Source organism: Atheta coriaria, unplaced genomic scaffold (assembly GCF_025399875.1).
Source record: "Atheta coriaria isolate IRGN ID8LTWV9N9 unplaced genomic scaffold, Caltech_Dcor_3.1 hic_scaffold_3_pilon, whole genome shotgun sequence".
Classification (NCBI taxonomy): Eukaryota; Metazoa; Arthropoda; class Insecta; order Coleoptera; family Staphylinidae; genus Dalotia; species Dalotia coriaria.
Genome location: NW_027045445.1, coordinates 9,238,731 through 9,263,637, shown reverse-complemented (window position 1 = coordinate 9,263,637; position 24,907 = coordinate 9,238,731). Strand labels below are relative to the sequence as shown.

General features: G+C 33.5%; 1 protein-coding gene across 4 annotated transcripts in view; it reads right to left on the bottom strand.

The window, feature by feature from the left end:
- The window catches only part of LOC135803798 (TOX high mobility group box family member 4-like), a 59,369-nt gene that overhangs the window by 18,696 nt on the left and 15,766 nt on the right, over positions 1 to 24,907 (bottom strand). For 3 of the 4 annotated variants that reach the window (XR_010550871.1, XR_010550872.1, XM_065317500.1), the window contains exon 2: positions 12,648 to 12,717. The exons of the other annotated variant lie outside the window; for it this stretch is intronic. Coding sequence is in view for 1 of the 3 variants with exons in the window: in XM_065317500.1 (XP_065173572.1) it covers positions 12,648 to 12,717 (70 nt within the window). In the remaining 2 variants the exon portion in view is untranslated. The remainder of the gene's footprint in view (positions 1 to 12,647; positions 12,718 to 24,907) is intronic. 4 annotated transcript variants of the gene reach the window in all.

Sequence of the window (24,907 nt, the reverse complement as noted above, 5' to 3'; positions counted from 1 at the left end):
AAGCCGATTAAAAACTTACGCATAACTCAGGTTAAATTCAAACCATTCTAACCTCACATTTCCACACCGGCGCTGCTTTAACAGCATGATTTGCACAATCTTCCGCCGAGATTAATTATCGTTTGCAATCCATAAACTATTATTACGATTTTTCGAGCGTCGCTTAAATATAGTGCGCGCCCGCAAAACATACAGTTAACTAAAATGATAGTCATAACACTATATTATCTTCCATGTCATGTTATTCTCATGACCTCTCGCATGTTTCATAACGAGTGTTGCGTTAATTCCGCGATAATGTGTGGTAATCTTTTGACATTGATTACGTTTATATCTCTCAACGGGATTTTTAATCAAAAACAAATACTCGCACTTGTGAAAACTAATAAATTATCATTTCGACCCCGAACGGGACGGAGAGAAGGAGGGAAGTTCGCGGCGCCGGCGCAAGAAATAAACTAATTTGATAAAAGTTTGCGCCACAGTGCGCGCGCATGAAACATTAAACGTAAGTCAATTAAAAGTTTCTATTTGTTTTGATTGATTGCACTTAGTTTGATGATTCGGTGTGTGTGCTGTTAATTTTCGGTAAATAAACATTTTAAACTCGCGCTTCCGTCATACGCGTGGTGCGGGAAGCGAGCGGAAAGTTCCATTTAAAAGTTTGTTCCTCGTGTACATATAGAAATTATACGAAATTAGCGAAAAGTTGAATGCAAAGTTGGAAGGCTGAAAGTTGAAAGCCATGAGAAGGGGCAGCGGAAAGAGAGGGGAATTGTCAGAAAATCCGATTAGTAAGCGGATTTAATTTTCTTCACTCTTTTTTTTTTGGAATACTAACCTGAAAAATGTTTTACCTATGTTTATTTTAAGTGTAATTTTAAATTTAAAGTAATATTTTAATGAACTAGGTCGTAAATGTATATTATTCTTATTATCTCTGTCATTTTATAACAACTCTTGACTTTTAGGTAACTAAAACCCGTGAATAAGGTACTTTAGTCACGACCATGGCCGCCCGTGTATAAAATACCGCTTTTTGTGCCTAAAAACCGTGAAAAAAAAACTGGCGTTTCAAACGTGAAAGTAGAAAAAGGTTTGTTTTTCAACTTTTCCATGGCTAAAGTAATATTTTTACGCACAAGTTAAAAAAAGTATAATTTTTCATGTTACTTGTATAATTTTATGACAATTCTTGACATTCAACTAACCTTAACACTCGTTTTTGCCAAATTTGACCTTCATGTGTCTAAAACTATTTTAAACACTTAATCAGTACATATTTATGTGTTATTTATAACTCAATAACTACTGAACTAATTTTTAAATGATTTTTCAAACGATTAAAACTTAGGTAAATCTAAAATAACAAAAAAACTATCTTCAGATTTTGTTATTCTTTAAACTTTTTAATTTTTAAAAACGCAGTCATGTATGTGTAAGTTTAAGCATTATATTGAAATGCAAATGTCGAATTTATTTAATTAAGCACAAAGTTAGATCATAAATGAGAACGAGAGCGCTGCGCGGCAAAGAAATCTAAAAATGTAAAATTACAACAAAAACTAATTTCAACTTTTTAATTAAATTTCGCTCGTTGCTCCTCGCGCCCGCTCTCTCATTCTCACATTCGGCGTCTGGCGGCGGCGCGTTCCGCACCCCCATATATACAATGCAGAAAGCAGAAGCAGAAACCAAAAGGGAACCAGAAATAATTGCACTTCTTGTTATTTCGTACGACAAACAAACAATATTTCAAAATGTTTGCCTTGTTTTTCTAACGAACTAAAAATGCGCGCGTGTGTGTGAGTGCGCGAAAGGTCGACGGCATTGGAGGAATCAATAAAGTCATGTTTCAATTTCATTGTGCACGTTTTTTATTTATATTTTATCGCCCTTATCGCGCAGGGGTGGGCGCTTGATTATACGAATACAAATATTTAGCGTTGATTTAACTTTAATTCGGGGCCGCTGCGTTGATGTCGAACGCAACGCAAAGTTCGATAAATTTCCCAAAGGACACTAATGCTCGCACACATAGAGACACACACACGGGCGGCACTCATGCGTGTGCAGATAGTGGATTTAAGGGGAGGACATAAAAGGCCTCCCTCAAGTACACATCCCCATGGGGACGCGCTCATTGCCCTCTGCGCGTATTCGATATATGTGTGTGTATGTGCGTGGCAGAGTGTGGGTGTGTGTGTTTTAGTGTTTCAATTCAAAGGGATTTGCTTCCTCTTTCTTCGTCTCGTGTTCGCCTCCACCCCGCATTACGTTTTATCTCATTTTATTGTGTTTGAGTTGCATTAAGTTTGTTACGATCATGTTCCTTGAAGTTTCATCAATTTTAATTCGCTGATAAAGGATGTTCATGTTTTTCTTTGAATTACGCATCGATAGTAATAGGTTTTATAGACTCTAAAAAAATGAGTTTTTTAAATTAAAAACTTGAAAACTTTGATAAAAAGTAGCTTATGTAATCGTATTTTTGTTTCTTGGACTTATTTTGTGCGAAATTCGTCTATGAGATGCTCAATTTTGGTTTATAAATTTGAAAAAAAAAGTAATAATGCACTGTAACGCCATCTAGATTCGAATTGTATAATAATAACTCTGATTAAATCTTTATAACAACTTTCATCCCTTATTTTACACCCTTTAAGTTCTATTTTTGCAACAAAAAGTAGTCTATGTCTTTTTCCTAAGTCTAATTTATATTTAACCCCAAATTTATCAAAATTGGATGAGTGGTTCATGCGTGAAAGCGTCACAAACATACCAAAAACTTTTGATAAGTCATAAAACTATTAATCAACACTATTTTTATGTAATATTGTCCCTAAAAATAACAAAATTCCAGAAATTTAAAAAATGTATGAAAAAAAGTAGGAAATGAATGTTTGTTAATCTTGTAGTTTCCGGGTCATAACAAAGTTTAATAGCATTGAAGTAAAATTACAACCTTTTCCTTTAATGCCTACCATTTTACTAAAATAATTTCATTAAAATATAATATCCTATAATAAATAACCTTTTCACTAATAATTTAATCAATACCCTACGATTTCTAATAGTTGAGTTATAACACAACAACAAAAATCATTACTGAAGTTATGTTAGCAACCGTTTGCGTGCGCATGTGTGCAATTCGCCAAACATTTTATTTCACAAGCTAACAACAGCAGAGGTTGATAACAAATTTACGGCCGAACATAAATTATGACACAAACGCAAATTAATTGACACCATCGTAATTGCAGATTCGTGTGTTGTTTTATGAACGCGGCGATCACGTTGCAAACGTTTGCAAATGCAAGCGATCGCGCCGATTAAATTTTCATTGCGCTATCATAAAAGACCGCAGCTAAACGCGAAAATTTACATTCGATGAGAATTCAAATTTTATCCCAACTGGCGGCCAATTGCTCTCCACGTACCGGAATTGTATAATTTGCGCAATTTATAATACAACAGGAAAAAAAGTACGTGTATTGCCTTATTGCGTGTGCAGTGAATAAAAGCGGAAATGCACTTTTACATAATATTTCGTTGGCATTAAATTGCTTAAATTCCATTTGAATGTGTCATCAAACATAATTATGTTCTCTAATAACATGATTGAGCTGTTTAAATTCAACAAAAAAATATAAATGCAGCCTTGGCAAGCAATTTGAAACTCGATAGCAAAGTATGTCAACAGTGACATAAATTTTAAAATTTAGGTAGGTAGGTACCTACAGGTAGATTTTAGACTCAAGTTTAAGTTTTCTGAGAATTTCTTTGAAAGCCACATCTGGTACCAGTTTAAAATAATCCTATTACCTCTCTTTAATCATGCATAATATTTATATTCAAGATTTTACCATTTATTTCGACTTATTTTCTTAGATAATATCTAAAAATAAGCAAAAAATAGTCTTCGTTTTGGAGAAAATAAAATTTTATATTATTTTTAATTATTGCAGTGAAATCAATCAGTAAAATATTAGTATTTTAATTAAGCTAAACGGGAATTTTAGTCAAGAGATTGATTAAGAACGAGTGCCAGACGCTCCACCTCGTGACTAAAGCCTCTGACTAAAGTACTTTAGTCACGGCCCTAGTTGTCCGTGTTTCAAGTACCACTTTTTGTGTCTCAAAACCGCGGAAAAAGCGACGCTTTAAAAGTGGAAATAGAAAAAATATAAAATTTTAACTTACAGACATGTACCTTTAGCGCCATCTAGCTTCGAGTTAAATAACAATAACTCTAATTGAATCTCCATAACAATTTTATTCAATGTAATATACTAATAATAAATTTCTACTTATGAAACAAAACATAAATAAAAGCAAAAATCAATACAAATTCAATTCACTCTGGACCTGTTTTATTTTCGATAAGTTTTGAGTTGCTTTTTCTTGATCTCCACGAAAAAACGAAGAAGAAAAGTTTGATGGACAAAGTTAAACTTAAACTACTTGAGACGAAAAGAACGGGCGAAGAGAAATGGGAAAAGTTGCTTAATTTTCTTTCATTCTTTCCTGTCTACAACGTTTCGTCGCTTTTAATTGCCGTGGTTTGTTCGTGCGCCTTTCTGTTGTTAATAACCAACTAATAAAAATGAAATAAAACGCTTAAAATTGTCGCTGTAACAGAAATAAATAAAAAAACAACGGAAATGACTTTCGTAAATTATTAAAATATAAAAGAATCTAAAATAAATTACTTTTAAACGTTAAAACCTAGTTAAATAGCAAATATGATTACAAAAACATTTTGAATATCTGCTCAGACATAACATTTGATAAACAAAAGTAATTATGACATTTCCTAGAACTGACAAGTTGAAAGTTTGCAACGTTGCCGCTCCGCTCGTATGCCGAACACTCAGTTCGGTTCTCTCAAGCGTGGAATTTCAATCATTCCGATTTAATTCGAAATTCTAATGCGATTGTGCATTTGGAACAAGTGGAACAATGAGAATTAATTATTTCCAACATACAGCGTGTCCGCGCGCACTCCAATCAACCAAACTGCGCGCGCGCCGCGCGTTTTTTCTCTTCGTGTTGTTGTTGTGGCAGTTGTTTTGTTTGCCAAATAAGTTCCAAAGTGCGATAACGCCGTAAATTCGCTGGTAATGCTCTAAAGTTTAATGTATTCGCCCGAGTATTATTGCTTATTGCATTACATTGTGTTTTAATGCAGGCACACAGTGATGGGATGTAGATTAAAGCCGAGCGGAGAGGTGGAGGAGAGGCGAGATAATTAAATATTCAAGGAAATAATGGACGTCGTCATTTTGTCTTCTCTCGTTCGCGCACACGGCGATGTCGAGCGCGCCTAATAGGAATTTAATCACTTTTGTAATGGACTTTTAATGATTAAAAAGTTTGTGCAAAATATAATAATAATAATAGTAAGTACAAATAAAGGAATGAGTTTATTATTATTATTATTATTAATATTACGTGTCTAAGGTAATCCTATGTTGCGATATTTGGCAACACAATAAATACCAGAATAATTATAGTTTTCAATGGATAACTCAAAAACTATATGCGATATAATAATTATTTAAACATAACTATATTCCTGATTAAATTCTACATCCAATTTTGAAAAGATTTTATAGATTAGTTTATTGTGTCAAAAGTTATGGGCAATTAAAGTTGAAATTAGTAATAATTCAAAATTCAATTGGCACAATCGTAAATTTGACTGTAACTTTTATTATAATACTGATTTTAATTTGATGCGCATGTTGATTAATTCAGATTTTAACATTGAACAGTTTCATGCAAAATATAAGCTAGGTAAGAAGCTTAATTTCAGTTATTAATTAATACTTAAAGCTAATTAATATCTAATATCTTGGAAACCATTAGTAATTAAATAAATATTAATTAAAAAATCAATTTTCCACTTAATTAAAGGTCAAATTCTTCAAAAAATTTATGAATAACATTATTACACAGAAAGTTATTAACAATTAAACTTTTCAAATCAAATAAATGCAAAATTGTTCAATAATTCATGATTATAAACGATTATAATCATAATTTTTCAATAATTAGATCCAGAACTTAATCCTCAATAGATTTATCCATAAATCATTGCCCTAAGTTGATTACACTTTGAGTAATTTATGATTAACTGTAAATATCGAATAATCATTGTAATCACCTAATGCGCCTGCGAGTATACAACACAATTAGTTTATAATATCAGTTTTAGTCAGTATTTTGAACATTTGCACACATTTCGGAGGGCTGAAGCTGAGGGCTGCTTCATTATTTTATAATTTACGGCCGAGTGTTTAGCAATGAAATTAATGTTTCGGAATGAGGCATGTTCGGGTGAAGCTGAGGTTACGCGCGCCCATAATAGGCCTGCGAAATTTATGGATCCGGGAAAATCTCATTAAGAATGAAGTTGTTTGCGGGTTGTGCGCAGGGGGTGCAGAGAACTAAAACTGCTGAAACAGCTTCACAGCAGATAGTTCTGTGTAAAACCACACAAAAAAGATCTTCAAGGCCATGTGTGGAATGTGGAATGTTAAAAATTGCATTATAACCCTTTTGCATGTGTCATTAGACATGGCTAAATTCACAGTAATTATCACAAAACTTCGCTTAATTAACATTTACCCGGTTGAAGTTAACTTCAAAAGCGAATTAATCTCGGAGATAAATCTTCTGCTGCATATAAATTATTTTATACAAAAGCATCTTTTGTCATTTGTGTGAAAAACTAAGCTTAAAATGTAAATCTATCCACATTAAAGCATAACATTCCTTTGAAAAAAAAATTAAAGACTTAAAACGCTTATAATAAACTATACTGAGTGTTAAAAATAAACTTTGTATGTATTTTAATGTTATTTTTATGAACCTGTAGATGGCGAGTGAGTAAATTAGCACTTTTCATTTTACAACTGGTTTTTTAATGCGTGCACGTGAGAAATGTGAGAAATACCCGCTCTTATCGATCTCAAAACAGTTAGTTTTCTCGTCCGAAGCGCTTGTTACCTTGTGTAACATTAAATTAAAACTAAAACAAAACACAACACACACACGCAATACGAAAACTAAAAATAAAAACCACACCACTACATCGTGCACCGACCCAACCGAAACAACCTGTAATTACGTGTCAATATAAATTCTTAATACTCTTAATAATTCCTCATAATGCTCCATAATTCTTCATAATTGTCTCCTCTATTCCAACTCACATACTATTCACATACTATACACATGCAGCAACTTTACCAACAACGCCACTCAATCATCATTAAAACGATTATAAATTAAATTTTTGTTTCCCATTCATTAGCAAGCCAGGCAGGCAACGCAGCAAGACGTCGTGACGTGGGGGAGTCGAAACATGGTGCGTTTCAATGCGCGTGCGCACGAGAGACGCGATCATGACGCAACGCACTCGCGACTACTAATAACTAACAAACCTTTGCCATCACCATCCACAAAGCACTACTTTATAATAATGGCCGTTAATTAATATGTTCTTGATTCGTTATTTATGCGCATTGTTTGCGCGCGCGCATAGAATGGACGCTAATCAAAACTGTGGCACAGATAGCGAAACGCAAATTGAGTTACGAAACCGAATTTTGCGCGATAAATGTCAGAAGTGGAGTTGAGCGAAGGCATCCCAGACATTTAATTACATGCAATTTCGTTTTGCCCCCGGGTTTACGTTACTGCCGAAATTATTGACCTCGCTTAATTGTTTGCTTCCGCAATTCTCGATATTATCGATTGGAGGCAGAAATTGCAGAAAATAATTCGTATATTATACAATATCAGCCATCTAGTGGCAAGAAAATGTATTAAATTATATTGCGTTCACGATGAAGAAAGTTTACAGGAATTGGGTTAACTGTATTTGTTTGTTTCATAACACAGAGATTTAATATTAACTTCATTTTCATCAACGCACGAGAATATCACATTTTACTTTGTTTATTTAACGGAATCTTTAGGTGCGTCTATTTTGAGGTTAGGTTCAGTTCCTGAATAATAACTCACAATTTATAGTTCTGTTTGCATTCCACAGCAACTAAACACAACTCATTTGATAGTTTATTATCAATTTTTCTACTTATGTTTTAATTTTACTCAATTTAACACAACTAAACAACTGATAACCAACAAAAAGAACAAATAGCGTTATTGCCATGTTTAGTACAATATTTTCCGCTATGATAAATAGATGGCGTTGTTGTTATAAAGTTAAAAATTGTAAAAACGAAATCAATCCACCATGGAATGAAAAAAGCGCGCGATACAAATTGAGATTCGCCAAGCGGGAATTGCGAAACGTAAGAATTTAATGAAAATTCCCCGAGGAAATTACACACAAAGACGAAGGCGGCGGCAGGAAGATTCGAATCAAGAAAACAAAACCAACACACACACGAAAAACTATCCACACGCCCAAGAAAATAAGAAATTTGAATTCAATTGCTTCCCGAAATGAACACAAGAAAAACGCTTTCCGGAAGTCGTCGACCAGCGGCAGCTAGCAATCTAGGCGACTTCCGTAAACGAGCATAAATTAACTAAGTATCACACACAGCGTTTACGCTATTACGTCGTGTATATATTTCTACAGAATTTATTTCATTCCGAATGCTAAACGAGAAATTTCTAATAATAATTTAAAATATGTTTGGCGGTATTTGGGTCAAGGCTTTTTCGGATTGCTGCTACGGAGCTCTCCACGGCAAATGGAATGAAATAAAAAGCAGCGCGCGGCAACACTGCTGCTGTGCTACGCGTAAACTTCGCCGGTCGTAAACCGACTAAAAATACAAATTTCCACCGCGCAAAAGAAATTGGATTAAAATATTAACTTTAACTCTTTTTGGTGAAACTTGCGCGCGCGGGCGGGGGTGGCGGCTGAAAATTCGCGAATTATGCAGATGTGGAGCGCAGAGATTTACGCGGCAATAACGCGCGCGCGCGCGGACAAAACATTGCCATAAATAAAGTGTTATTCAAATTGTGACGACAATAAAACGGAAGATAAAACTTTGTTTCGGCGCAAGAAACGAGCCGAAATGAATGGAAACAATACAAAACGAGGCCCATAAAGATATGATTTATAAAATAAATTTGTTTTTCGCCCCCCGAACCACTGGTAACTTCTTTCATTTCGTTCTCATACTTTCGTTATTTATTGCTCGGCCAAAGTTGATTCACTCTATTCGGGCAACTTTTATACAAGTTGCATTAGTGATTCGTAGTAGCCGGTTTGATTCGGTTTGCTTTTCGAAAATATATAATATCACAATATCAGAGCCGGCTAATTCGCTTCGAGCACGTCGCGGCCGACAGAGACGGCGCGCGCGCACTTAATGGACGCTCGGAAAAGTAGGTTATTAAAGTCATTTATAATAACGTAATTAACTTTTGTTTCATATTTCATTTTTCATCATCTGTGCGGCGCGCCGTGGCTGAATTTATGACTTCGTTTATGTACGACATTTCCATGTGTGATAAATAATTCAATTCGTGATATACTATCAGCTAATATACAATAAATTTTATAATACAGAAAAGGATTTCATTAATCTTCAATACAACGCCATCTAGGTTCATATTACGTAATTATAACTATGATTTATGACATGTATAAACTTTCAACCCCATTTTAACCCCTTTAATGATAAATTTTTGCGATAAAAAGTATCCTATGTCTTTTTCCAAAGTATAATCTATATTTATACAAAAATTCATAAAAATTTGTTGAGTAGTTTAGGCGGAAAACGAGTTCAAACATACATACTTTCACATTTATCATTTTTGTATGTTAAATACGCCTAAAATGATTGTATTTTTAAGTAAACTTTGTTTAAAAATACAAAAAGTAACATCAGATTATAAAACAGAATTTAATGCATCGCAGGAAGAAGCAATATTACCCAACTACCAACCGCATAAATTAAAATTAATTGTTGGCATACATAATTCAAGTTGGGAAAAAGTAAACTGTAAATTATTCAAATGTTTCCGAAAGAATGCGCACGCCACGAATGTTTGTTAAATAACTGTTCGGCGTTTGTTTTCGTATGTACTTAGCTTATTATATTAGCTTATCGGTTTTTTGTTTAAATACCATTAGAGATGAAAGCGTTGTGCTGTGTGTGTATTGTGTTTGTTTGTCATTTGCATTTGATTTGAATTGAATCGAACGCGAAAGGTGACGGACAAAAGGTGCGCAACACAGCAAGGTTGTAATCATAGAAATGATATTAAATATGTTCGTGACCTTGCGCGCGCGCAAATCAACAAAAGTTGGAACTGAAACTGTAATAATAGTATAATGTAATTTTCAGCGCAAGTAGAAAAGCAGAGAGTAAATAAATAAAAGCAGGCAGCGTTAAAATATAAAGTTGGATGTTGTTGGTGCTCGCGAGGCACACGACACGAGTTATTATCATGTCGTTCCTTATTTAGACATTCCATTAACGAAATTGAATAATTTCATGTCGCTCCGAATCTTTCTAGCGCTGCGTCGAACATCGGAACATGGCCGACGTCGGGAGTTACAAATGTTGGATATTTATGTGCAAACGTCGGCCGGCGACGTCAACTTGATTCATGTGTCACATGCTTTTCATTCGCATTTTCTTGTTTTTCCTAGATTTATTGTGAGTAAAAACCCATTTTTATTAGTTTTGCTGTTTCTTGAAGTATTTTTTCCAATGAATATGTTCTGGAATTTTAATTTCACAACGGGTTTCTCAACAATATTAGTTGAAACACGAAGAATTGTTTTTCCTTGCTTTGTGAAAACATGTTAAGTCTTAAAGTCCATGTTTACATGATATTTGGAATTATTTTCTCATGTTTACAGAATATTTGCCAATTTAATATTTTTGTTGATATCACAGTTTATTTAAAATAAATGAATGTATTTTGTTTATAAAATAACAGAGAAACTCAAGATTGAAGTGATTTTCCACTAAAAATTTCAAATTTTCAAGTTTTTGCTTGTTTATCTAAAAAATGCGAATTGGAAACTCGTTTGTCTTAAATCTTTGTTTGGAGGCCAATGCGCAAGCGCAAGCTCCACCCCGTGACTAAAGCCCGTGGCTAAAGTACTTTAGTTACGCCCTTTGCCCTCCGTATGTCAAGAACCACTTTTTGTGCTTCAAAACCGCAGAAAAAAATATTGTTATCATAAATTGATTATATTTTATATATTAAAAAATGCGCTCACACAAAAATTAATCAATTCTATACACTTAAAAGCACAATTACCAAAAGAATTAATCACGTCTCGTTATAAATCAACCTTTCCGTCATGCAAACATTAATCAAACGAGAACAATCGACACGCCAATCGCATCGATTGCCATCCGCCAACAAATTTCGGGGGAATCCCCCTCGTACATGATGTATACCATACGCCCGGGAGCGACATGTGCACCACTTTGCATTTTCTCATTCTTTGCTTTTGATTATCCGGCATTTATTATGCACTCTCCGACGATGAGTGGCCGTGTAATACGTGTGTGAGTGCGCACGACACAATGGCGCATATTGTAATGCTTGTAATATTCATCGTACAACATTCAACAATATTCACCAAACACACACACAAGAAGAGAGATGGGAGAAATGTGAATTTCGAGGACAGGACGCGTGTTTGTTTTACACGCATGTGTGCTGCTTTTTTGTTGTTCTGCGGACGTTTTCCATTATAATACACACAACACACAATGTTTGCATTGCAAGCAGGCGATCACTTCGATATTTCAAGTACAAGTGCTTTTCAATATAATCACCGCCCCACACTTCATTTGTGCGCCGCACGTACTGCAAATGCTAAAATTCAGTCGTTATAGTTGTGTTGTTGGCGGCGGCGGTTGTAAAAATAAAGCAAACGCAACAGCAACAAGAAAATCTTTTATGTACACAAATTACGCAATAAAATGGCCGTAAACCACGCATGGCACACACAACGAGTATTAAAATTTGAATATAAATTGGAACGTTAAATGCGTATTTCACGACGGCGACGTTCGTGCACTGTCGTTTCTGGCGATGAGTTATGAGTTCATTTTCCTTGAAAACACGAAACGGAAATACATAATGTCTATAAGTTGGAAGTTCTCGACCAAAACACACACATATTATTAACTAAATTACGTTTTGAGATTGATGTTGATGTTTAGAAATTTAAATTGTAGTATTATAATAAATAAAAATATCAAATTTTAATTTAAAGGCATGAAAAATGCTAATAATACATTTTAACGCCATCTATGTTTGAATTATATAACTATAATGTGATAAAAACTACAGATAAACTTTCATCCCTTATTTTACACCCTTAAAGTTAATATTTTGCAACAAAAAGTAGCCTATTTTATTTTGCTTGATTATAAATATTTCTATACCAAATATCAAAATTCGTTGAGTGATTTTTACGTGAAAGCGACACAAACATTCACATTTATAATATAATCTAAAATTCGTGTCAATTACCATAAATCAATTTTTATGAGCCTTGTAAATGCCAGCCAAAAGATGAATTATTTAATTAACAACCTATATCAGGCACAAAACGCGTTAAAAATGCAAATTTTTCTCCGTTCGAGTGTCACCACAATAAATTGTTGCTCACTTACCTGACCGCAGTCACGTCCACAACTATAGATAGGTTTTCTAAATTGAATTCGACGCAGGAATGCAACATACCTGTAAACAAGACGGAAACATTTGTGAGCACTATGTATCTATGCGCGCATATACAGAGATAGAGTTGAAACGCTACAGTCATTGCCGTGATGACTTTTATTATACTCTCGTTATTATCTCCCAAACGGATAATAAGACAGCAAGACAAAGGGTTTCAAAACTACGAAACAAAACCGAGTTGGAGAAGAAAAAAGTTTTGAAGAAAAAAAATATAAAATAAAACACTGAAAACACAATAATGTTAGTAATAATGAATGCAGCGCGCAATGAAAGGGAAGCAAAGCAAGGCAAAAAGGAGGCAAAAGTGCATTCGAAGAAAGGAGGAAAAAGGATGGGCTGGCAACATGAAAAGAATCCATTTTTATTCGGAACAATGCGAATTTCGAATTCATTCTCCTGAGAGGCAACTTCCATTGTGCTGTCGTCGATCTTATCTCGGCGCTGATGCGCGCCTTTTATTTCGCTTTAGTTTATTTCCCATTTAGTCGATTTCGTTTTGTTTCATTCGCGTCCACCAGTTGGGGCTTTATTATTCAATATGGCGACGCTTCAAACTGCATTTCGGTCTAAATTTCGATTTGGTAGTATGTTAGGTCACTCCTAACACAAGTCCAAAAAAAACAACAGTTCACATGCCATGTGCCGTACCTATTCTGATTTTAAATTTGTATCACACACAACTTTTAGAAGAACTTGAAACTTCAAAGGTTTATAAGGTATATAATGTACAGCAAAAGGTTTACAAGTCAAAAGAACGTTTACCAGTTTGTGAACAGCCGATATGACTGTGTGGCCTTGTCGTGGAACATGTGGTTCTTCAGAGGAACAGGTTTCAAAGAAGAAAAAAAGAAGAAGGGTCGAAATACTAGTAACCGAGCGGCGAGTTATAGTTTTGAGGTTAGTACGCGTGTCAGACGAATGCATAATGTATTTAATTGTTATACAATATCACGACTTGTTGCCTTTTTGCATAAAAAAATAAAGAAAAGAAATAAGAAAAAAATTTAAAAAAAGCAAATAAAACGGTTGAATTTTGCATTTCCACTCTTTTTTCTTTATTTTTTCCATGTTTTATTACCAACTAGCTTTAACCCGAGGCTTCGCTCGCGAATATCTAAAATAATGAAGTTGCTTCCGTACGCATCTGTAGTCACAGAAGAAGTAACAATGAAGTAGAATGGCGGGAAGTTTAAAATGGCTGAAAGTATAGTCTATGGAAGTATAGTGTACAGTCTCCATAGTGTAGTCAATTGGATTTGATGTTGACGTAGCTGTCGGTAATACAGTGTGATGGTACTATAGTAGGTACATAGGTTTGAGCTTCATTGCTGGAATGCTAGATGGCGTTAAAGTACTCAAATAGCCAGATGCAGAGGTATTATTGGCTAAACAATTTCTTAATTTTATTTAAAAAATAATTTTTTTATTAAATAAAAAGTAGCCTATAACTATTCGGGGACCACTAAGAATATGTGTACAAATTTTCATGATGATCGGTTAAGTAGTATTTACGTGAAATTGTAACAAACATCAGGACTTTCGCATTTATAATATTAGTAGGGATTAAGAAAGATTTCATGATTTTCTTCACTAGTTTTTGATGTTGACTGTTGCTGAACGCTAAAAAAATAACTTTTTTCTACTTCCCAAGTGGTACACTTTTCACACGGACAGCCAAAACCGTGACTAAAGTATTTTAGTCACAGGCTTTAGTCACGGGATGGAGCCTGAATGAAACATTTATTGATGAGATAATATGAAATACGCTGATTCATTTCATTTGTGATTTTTTTTGGCATATCTCCTATCATATGTAATTAAATATCCAAAACAATAATCTGCATCCCTTTCCATTTACATTCTATAACTTTACATTTTCATCAGATGGCTATATTATTTATTCGATACATATATATTTATCGCATTTGTAATCGGCTTTATTTTACTCCCATCCATAAAAGATGTATAAACTCGAGGATGCGTCATGCATTAAAGATTTTCTCATTTCTTTGTTTCCTGCTGACTTACGCGCGGAAAGAGAGCACGAAGCTTGCTTTCGGTTTTCGATACTCTTTTCTGGTTTTATTCCCGGAGATTGTACTTCTATGTGTGTAAAATGTCCGCATGTATGCGCTTGTGTGTGTGTGTGTGATGTTTCCGCGATTAGATTCTGTGCGACCTTTTACTCTGCGTATTATTCTCCCTCGCTCGAAAATTTTATTTGAAACGATATCAAGAGAAAAATGTCAAGAGGAATTGCGCCCGCATGCATCAAAAAGATGAAACGCGATGTAAAATGGAAAGAAAATTGAGACACTTCAAAGAGAACGAAAATCCATCTGCGCCAGATAATGGCCAGTGGTAAATTTGTTTTCGCTGCGCGCCCTGTATCCAAAGCAATAATAATGCATACTAACTATCAGTGCAGGTAATATACGAACACCTTGAAATTTGTTGCCAGAACGATGCAATTTGTGTTGTAATTGTCAGCGAATTAAGCGAAATGAAATTACTCGCAACGACATGTAACTAAATTGAGATTCACAGATTCGCGCTAGCTAATAAACAAATCGTCGTTAATACATGTTACGAAACGTGCTGAAAAATCAATGAGTGCTAATTTACAATTAAAGTCAAGTGCTCGGAGGCGCTCGGTGTCGATTCATAAATTAGCGCGCGAAAAACGCATTGAACGCCAAGTTTAACGAGCGTGCAACCAGTTTGCTTTGACAAATAAGGCGAATAAATGGCTTGCAATGTATTTATGCTCATTTGAATATAGTCACGCTAACATTATTAGGCAAAGATCATTATAATTCGTTAATTATACTTTTCGTAATTTATTTCGTAATTAACTCAACAAAAATGTTTACTCCTGCATGAATTAATAGTTAATTAAATTGTGTATGTTCCAGTGAAAGATTTTTGTTGTTAAAATAATTTAATAAAGAATTATTGATAATTAAAGTTGGAATTTTGGAAAAATCGTTAAATTGATACAAATTGGATTGTAAATTTATTCACAAAACTGTTATCAGTATAATATCTAGAAATTACGAATCAGAATTTAATGCTATACAGATTTCTGCAGAAATCATTAAAACCGGTTTATTGGTTTTCGAGTAATTGATGAATAACTGTAGTATTACATTGTAATTCTCAAGTAACAGTACGGGCTATGAAACCACAGTTGATTTGTAATAATTATTAATTGATTATTCATAAACCAATCGAAATAGAATGATGGGTCTTCCTGGAATCGATTTGGAATTAAATTCTAGTTAAACGAGGCGTATATTTTCTCGATATGATGATTGTAGAGAAAATTATAAACAATTAAAGATATAATTTGAAAAATTTGTGAAATGTACACAAATATTGCAATAAATTATTAACAAAAACAGTTAAAAATAAATATTTGCATAGATAGATGCAGAAATAATTTATAACAACAATTATTTATGCATGTTTATTGGTTTTTGCGTAATTGATGAGTAACTGTTACAGTTATTTCTATTTTTGTAGTCAGTAGGGGGCTTTGTAAACCAAGTTCGTTTGTTTTAATTATAGAGTGATAATTGATAAACTAATTGAGGTAGAATGACAATTCTTTCAGGAGTTGATTAAGAATTAAATTTTGCAAAAGATATGTATAAATTGTATTGATCTGATAATTGAATAGAAAGTTATAAATTTTTTATGGAAAAAACAATAAATACAATTTAAAAAAATTAAAAAATTGTATAAATTTGTATTTGTAGATTCGGAATTTATTATGAACAAAATTTTTAATAAAATTTATGATGTATATTGATTAGTTTGCGAGTAATTAATAAATAACTGCAACACTGAATTGTCATTCTTCAATTATATTAGCGTTCGGACAGCGAAAGTACAGCTGATTTAACATTTAATGAGCGATTATTCATAAACTAATTAAGCTGGAATGATAATTCTTCCATGAATTGATTTTAAATTTAATTCTATATCAGCTATGTACAAATTTCAACAATCTGATGAATGTACATAAAGTTATAAACAATTAAAGAATCAATTACACAAATTGCAAAAAAGTGTTTATAAATAGAAAAAATTATTAAAATATTTCATAGTGTATTAATTTTTAATTATTTATTAATTATTAAACAATTTCTTGGAAATAACTATAATTCTCGTCGTGATTATACAATGTCCATATTTATGTCCGAGTCTACTGAAAGTAACAAACGACTGGTTTTAATTATAATCGTTGTCATAATTTTACATGCAATTTACATCCACGTACACAGTTAATTAATTAATGTCCTACTTGTCAAGATGCATTTGAGATAGCGCTAGAAATTCGCGCGCGCGCAAACAACTTTCGTTTGTTTTGTTTTTTGATTCACAAAAATAATAAACAACGATGCAAGAGCATAAATTCTCCCACAAGCCTGCGACGAAAAAGAAGTAAAAAGTGAAAGTGGATCAATTTAGCATTCGTTTAGCGTTCGCCGGCGACGTTTTAAATATAAATAAATAATTGAGTAAATAAATACAGTAGAAAGTAACTATTAAATGCTCCGGCGAGGCATTTTCGAGCGCCGTCAAATTGTGCCTCCATTCTCGGCGCGATACACGCCAGATAGACGCGAAAAAGAAAGAGAAATATGCGCTAACATATTTGTGTATATTAGATAGATCTGTAGCAGTGGTAATGCGGGAAGCGAATTGTATGAAAACCTCCACAATCCACATACAACTCGTTGGTAGGAATGGCCGACGCCGGAATCAGTAAATCAGCCGGACCGAAAAGGATAGCGCGGCAATAAGACGGCGAAGAATGCCGAGTACGAGTACAATTCAAACGGTAGTTGGGTATAATGAGTTTGCCAACCTAATTTAGAAAAAGCCATTAATCCATCAAATACCTCGTGCTTGTTTTCCTCCTCTCTGCTATTACTTATTTATTATGTGCATTTAAATGTGTTTCGCGCCACACCCGGTATACTGCATTACACGATTGTGTAATTTACATAGTCATTCGTGTATTTTAAGACTAGCTGTATACATTTAATGTGTACGCAAAAAAATATATACCTACATCGGTTTGGAATTTATTTTGAAATTAAATTAAAAGCGAACAAACTTTAATTTCTAATTAAAAGTTTAAAAATTAATTTAATTAGCATTTACTTGTTAATTTAAGTATTAAGTAGGTATTTATGCGGGCTGCATGAGTGGGGTTTACATGTTTATGTACAGATAATTATTTTAATGGGTGTAGTAAATGGACGAGGCAAATAGTTTGATAGTTTTTAATTAATTATTCAAAAACTAATCAACTTTTTAAAATAATTCTTTCAGAAATTTGTTTAGTATTAAATTCTTGATATAAATATATAAAATTTTATTTAAAATAATTTTTTTGTTGTTATTTAGAAGCAAATTTGTGTCAAGTTAATAAAAATTTTAAAGTTAAAGTTTAATTGTTTATAACGTTTTATATAAAAATTATAATAAAAAAATCTTTATTGTATTTGACGTACAATTTAATTGTGAGTTTATATTTAAAAAATCATAATTTTCCACCTTTTACTTTCCGAGTTATTAATAAATAACAAAAACTATAACTAAACTGGGAATAGCATTGTTGCGCCACTTAACTCAGATAATTAAAAGCGCAATAACTGGGTAAGTAAAACATATAAAGAAATGCTGTTGGTTTTTTTGGAAAGACCAGCAAATGAACTAGTAAATGTACCATAACAAAACACTTATAAGGATATAGATAATTTATTATTTCAAGACGAAACAAAAAATCCGCGAAAAATTTTATAACTTTGCCTTTTCCGTCACAACTCGAAATAACTCCGAAACTAATTGAGATAACAAACCAGTTTTCTACCTACAGAAAGACCCTTACATAGCCAACAAAACATATTTTAAAAAATACCCTTAATTACAATAGTTTACGAGCAATTAAAACATTATTATGAAGCATGTTCCTATTTCTTTTTTTTTTGACAATAAAAATGCTTAAAATGTACCAAATAGAAATTTAATCAAAACGTGAAAAATGAAGTCTCAGTGGCGTATGCAATGAACTTATGAACTTTATTGATTTAGCATTAAGTGGAGGAAAACGTAACGGAAGTGTACGATGACCTAATACGCAACTGCGCCGCACGACGTAGGGAATCAATATCAATCGCCCCTTTCGCGCCATCCCCAATTCCTCCCACTCGCTTGAGAGGCTTCACTCCTCGGGGAATCGTTAAATTTTAATTAGATTACAAAACGTTGGATCATCTTCAAACCGATTTCGTTATACCTCGTATTATCCTCAATTCACTTCATCAAATAGCATTACTGGTAAACACACGCAACAAAAACAACAATATTATTAATATTATTAATAATAATAATAAGAAAATAATAGTTGTTTATTAAGCAGGCGATTTTATCCGTGCTACCATTTTCGGAATTCCGTAAATCCCTTTTCTTTTCGCGTCGTATTCGGAAACGCAATTAAAATTTCCATATCATTAAAGAAATCCAATTATCGCCGAGATTTATGGTTAACGCATGACTGGACAAGATACCGAACGCCAGCGTGCAATGTTAATGTCGTGGTGATCGTCGTTAAAATAAAGTCATAAGCCAAAGGGCTATGAAAAGGGCACATTTCAAACGCGCAGGGATAAAAAAAGGCAGGAATCGAAATTCTGTTTCAAATTTCGGCCCGATACTTTCTTTAAACGCAGCATTTTCAATTATTAAAGTAAAGCAACTTTATTTGAGTTTGCTTTGTTCGGTTATTATAAAATCGTTTCGCGAGCGCGCGCGTATCTTTTCTTCCTCGTCGCGCTGAATGCAAGAGTGGCTGCAGGTCTCGTCTCTAAACTTAAAGTAACTAAAGTTTAATGCGAAAAGTTGTTTTAAAAGCGCACAGAGTACTTATAAAGCGTGTGTATATGGCTTTTGTGCGAGAGCGCGCTTGTTGCAGCAGTATATTCTTTTCGTTGTTATGCATTTTGTTTGTTTTCTGTAATTTCAGATTCGCGGCACTAAAATTCAACTTAAAATTCACGTATATATATTCATAAACCTTGAAAGGAAAATCAATTTCTCAGTCGTAGAGTGGTGAATATATAACAGGCTCAGTAAAATAAAGCATATTAAATGATTTTCGGTAAAAATTTCAATGGGAATTCAAGTTTTTTGTATGTTTGTGTTGTTTTCACGCCAAAACGATTCAATCAATTTTGAAAAATTTAGGTGTGAAGATAGTTTTGACCAAGGAAAATGATATAGACTACTTTTTGCCGCAAGAAAATATCGAGAAGAGTGTAAAATACGGGATTAAAATTGATATGAACATTGTATCATAATATTAGTTATATAATTCCAAACTAGAGGGCGCTAAAGAGCATTATTACCATTTCTGATGCCTATAATTTCCTGTTGTTCACTTTTGCTATGTAAAATACAATTTCTCTCCGAAAGAGACAAAAACATTAATAACAATAACTTTAATTTGCAATACAAAGTGTTTTGTTAGAATACGAGCCTGAATTCGGTGCAAATTTATGCGTTGTCATTATGCAGCGCAGAATAATTATTGCACATGCACACACAACGCGCACACCAACACTGATTCCATTCTGTATCGCACCGTGTGACGTTTCGGCGGAGCGATATTTCAAGCCGGCAATTAGTTGTAACATTATAATGAGTAATTACCGTTAATCAATCATATAAATAAATTTAATTACAGCGCGCCGCGGCTGGGCTGGCTCCATTGTTTCGAAATAACGAAATAAATAACCAAATAGAAATTCGCGTACAAACACACAGCTACAGCCGCACACAACACGCACGTGTGTGATGCATTGTTTGCCGACGCGCGCGCATGTGTGCCGGGTGATTAATGAGACCTGATTAATTTTGAATTTCCATCACTTGCAGTGCAGCATCCATGATATTATTAAACCAAGTGATATGTAAACCGGGAATTTATTTCATTTTCAAGGTTAGAATCATAAAAGTGATCTAGATATGTGAATAATGTAATAGTTATTAATTTAATTCATATATATGCTAGCTAGCGCCACCTATGTTTGAACTACTGCACTAAAACTATATTTAATTGTCTATTTAAACTTTCAACCCCCTTTTTACCCTTTAAAAATTTTATTTTTGCAACAATAAGTAGTCAATGTCTTTTTCCAAAATCTTATCTATCATTATACCAAAATTCATCAAAATATCTTCAGTAGTTTAGCCGTGAAAGCGCCACAAACATAAAAATTCTATTTAATACTACATATTTTACATCCCTGGGGCAAAAAACGTTTTATTGCCCCATTGTGACATAAAAATGAACACATACCATCAATATTATTACATGAATAGTAAAATATTAAAAATCTAAAACTTGTTTTCGATCGAAATATTTCCATGCTAAGTATTATGCTGACATTATAAATGTTTTTGCAATTTTATTAAAGCTAATAAAATACCACTACATTATTAAAATGTGCGCTTATATAACTGGTTACCACACGCGGTGGAAAGAGTGTTGCAATATTTTTATACATATTTGAAATGCAGAAAACAAACGGTAGAAACACGCCACAGTCGTCCACAGATAGATAAATTACTTATTGTTAACCTGCGCCTTCAATTTGCAATTCATTAGCAACTTGCTTGAAATAAAGTAATAAATAACAAATAATTCAATTGGCATATTACAAAACTTGTTCATCTTGACCCGTCGAGTTGTGTGTGCGCTAGAGAGAAAACGCGCATGCGCACATGTACGGAAAACAGTGTGCAGTGACAGTGTGAAAAGAAGCGAGTAATCTAAGATAAATAATTACTAGATGTAATGTAATTATTGCTATAGTGACTGTTTTTATTATATTGCGTTGCTAGGCAACCAGCTGGGTGTTAGGCAACACAATAAACAAACTGACACAGCACAAATTGCCAATTTCGTATTTTGGTGCAGTGCCAAACTTAAAACGTTGCATTTCACGATGAATCGTCAAATAATAGTGCAATTAATTCGTCCATTAATTTAAAAAATAGCAAAATACATGTGCACGCGTAAGTATTGTAAGTGATGATTAATAAACCAGCAATATTGCAAATAATAGCTGCATTATTAGCAAACAACCGTAATTAATTACAAAATTAACTCACAATTACCAAACAAACAATAAAAACATAATTCTATTACTCTAATATAATTTTTTCTAATTTTTCAAACTAAAAATAAACATGACAAATGTTAATGAATAATTTTTTATGCAAATCTTACCATTAACTGTGTAGCAGGTCTAAATAATTAATATTTCTCACCTGCAACAAACAAAACACAATAATAATTATTATTAATTACACAAGCTCGTAGCGATAAATTTTATTTTTATCTACAACTAGCAATAAACATAAATTTTTACGCGGCCGCAAAGTGGGACACCAGCAGTCTATATAAATACCTACAACAAAATTGACGAGCATTAAATATAAAACACAACATTCGGAATTGGAATTAGAACTCGAATGATTAATATTTAAATCGGAATTCCACGCACTCGCCGGTTTTCTTCGGCGTAATGAGTTGTTGCTGTAAACACAATAGAGTGCATTGCGAAATGTGCACATTATTCCGATATTATTACACGATGCATTATGCGCTTTATTATCTCTACTAGTATTCTTGTGAATGTGTGTGTGTATATTAATTTCATTTTGAAAATATAAGACGCTAAAGTTTGCGTTTATCCTCATTGTTCCGCAGCTCGTTTGTCGATTTGAATATTATCTCGGAACTTTTGTTCGCTTAATCAAATTGTAAATAACGCTCGGGCCGGAATCGGGTCAAGTAAAATTTGCATTTTACTCCGGATTGTTTAATGGAAACAAGAACGCGAACAAGAACACAACTATTTTTACAAAAAGCAAGTAAAGCAAGTGGTAGCAAGCAACCTACTTATTAATTACACATCATAAATATGATGATGAGTTTTTGGCAAGGCGCGATAAAGATAAAGCAGCAGACGAAGAAGTAGTTGAATCAGTAAATCAGACTGATATCAAGTCGTTAACAAATTGTGGGTTATTCTTGGCGTTTGCGGCGAAAAACACGCAAATATTGCGAAACTTTCATAACACAATCGAGGTTATGCAAGATTAACGTAATAAACATCAACTGAGTGGGGCAATATGTTATTAAAGTATGTTTTGCTCGCTTAAATTTTATTAAAAAGTAGATTAAGTAATTATTAAACTAAAACTTCTTGATTTTAATCTAAAAAACATGAAAATTGATCATTTTAGTTTTTAGCGTCACCTATGTTTGAGTTATAGAACTATTACTGTGATTAAATGTTCATATAAATTTACAACCCTTATTTTTCACCCTTAAAGTTAATTTTTTTGCAACAACAAGTAGCCTATTTTATTTTCCATGCTCAAAGCTATCTACACACCAAAATTCATCAAAATTACTTGAATGGTTTTTACGTTAAAGCGACACAAACAAACATAAAATACAAAATCGCATTTATAACACTATTTATGAAGATAAATAATGTATATTAAGTTAAAAACATTTTAAAAAACATATTTTAAGGAAGTAATATGCCATAACACCACTAATTTTGCCAATAAACCATGTATTATTAATATTTTTGCTTAATAAATATATAATTCTCTCACTTCCGTGGTTCCCACTTGAAAAAACCTCTCAATTTAAAAATTACATTCATTCCAGAATAAAAACAGAATAATTTACCAGTTTTGTCATTCATATTAATTCGTATTTGAAGCGAAGCGTCGTTTTATTGTAGTTTATCGCCGGGCAGTAAAAGAACGCTTTAAACGCTTTTAATTAGACATAATTAAGAGTCAGGGCCGTTCGCATTTGTTAACATTTGCCAACATGCCAATTCTATTTGAGTAGCAGCTCGCCGGCCGCAGCAACTATGTCAACATTTATCGAATATTATCCTCTGGCGGGCCTCGCAGCCAAACGCCAAAACTGTACCCACGGCGAATCAAATATTAATAATCTGTATGACTCTTTAAAAAATAATGCAATTCAAATCATCCAGTCCTCCAACACAACACAAACCAATCTAGTTCAACGACACGTCTGATACTTCTAGCATCCAACTGCTTGTCAAGAACAGGGGAGGGCACGAAAAACCTGTTCAGGCATTTGTGTATGTGTGTGTGTGTAAACTGTAAACGCAAAAGTTGTCCGAGGGAAAAATACTTCGCAGAAGAGTCCACAGCGTCATTGTTGCATGAGAATGCGAATCGTGCGCTTGACGACATCACTTACAACTTAAAATAACTCCGAGAAATGCAGAGATTGCACGATGAAATGATTGAAATGTCGTTGATATGTATAAAGAATGACATTAGCACGGCATTTGAAAAACTAAACGATATAGCTATGGCTGATTTAACGAGTTAATAGAATAGAATCACATAATTGAAAATCGAAGGAAATGCCCCACACACACATCAATCACAATCACAAGAAAAACAACCTTGTTTACGAGTGGTATTAAAGTCATTAATAAGAAAGTTTACTTTTCAATCATTGCATAGCTGCCAACTCCATCCATGATTGAAAAGTAATAAATAATTGTACATTATAAAACCCGGACAGTTAATTTTCTAGTTGTGCGCAATAAAAGTCTGCGAAATAATTATATTTATATACAGTGTGTTTTATTGGTTTTGCGAATGGCAGGCGTCACGCCGTCTCTTGTGCGTTCGTTTTCCCAGCCGTGATGGATAATAAAGAGATGTACGAACGTGCGGCGGGCATACCAACGAACGAACGACCTTGAAAGAGGCTGCAGGAATCCAGTCCTGCGAGAATAGCTACTAGCGCGAGCTCACACGCATCGCATCTCTTCTATATTCGTGTGTGAGCACACATATGGTCGACACATGTAGGAAACACACTGTATATGTATAATCTTGTAGTATTCGTGGAGTATTTTCATGCATTTTGTTATAATTTTGTTTATGTCAGGATATACGGCGTTAATTTAAGTAAACATACAATGTTGATTATATTACGCTTAGGAAAATAAACTAAATTTTGTTTAGAAAAGAGTTGAAAATAATTGAAATGTGTAAAAACTCACGTAACCTTACTTTTTTGTAGACGACAGCTGGT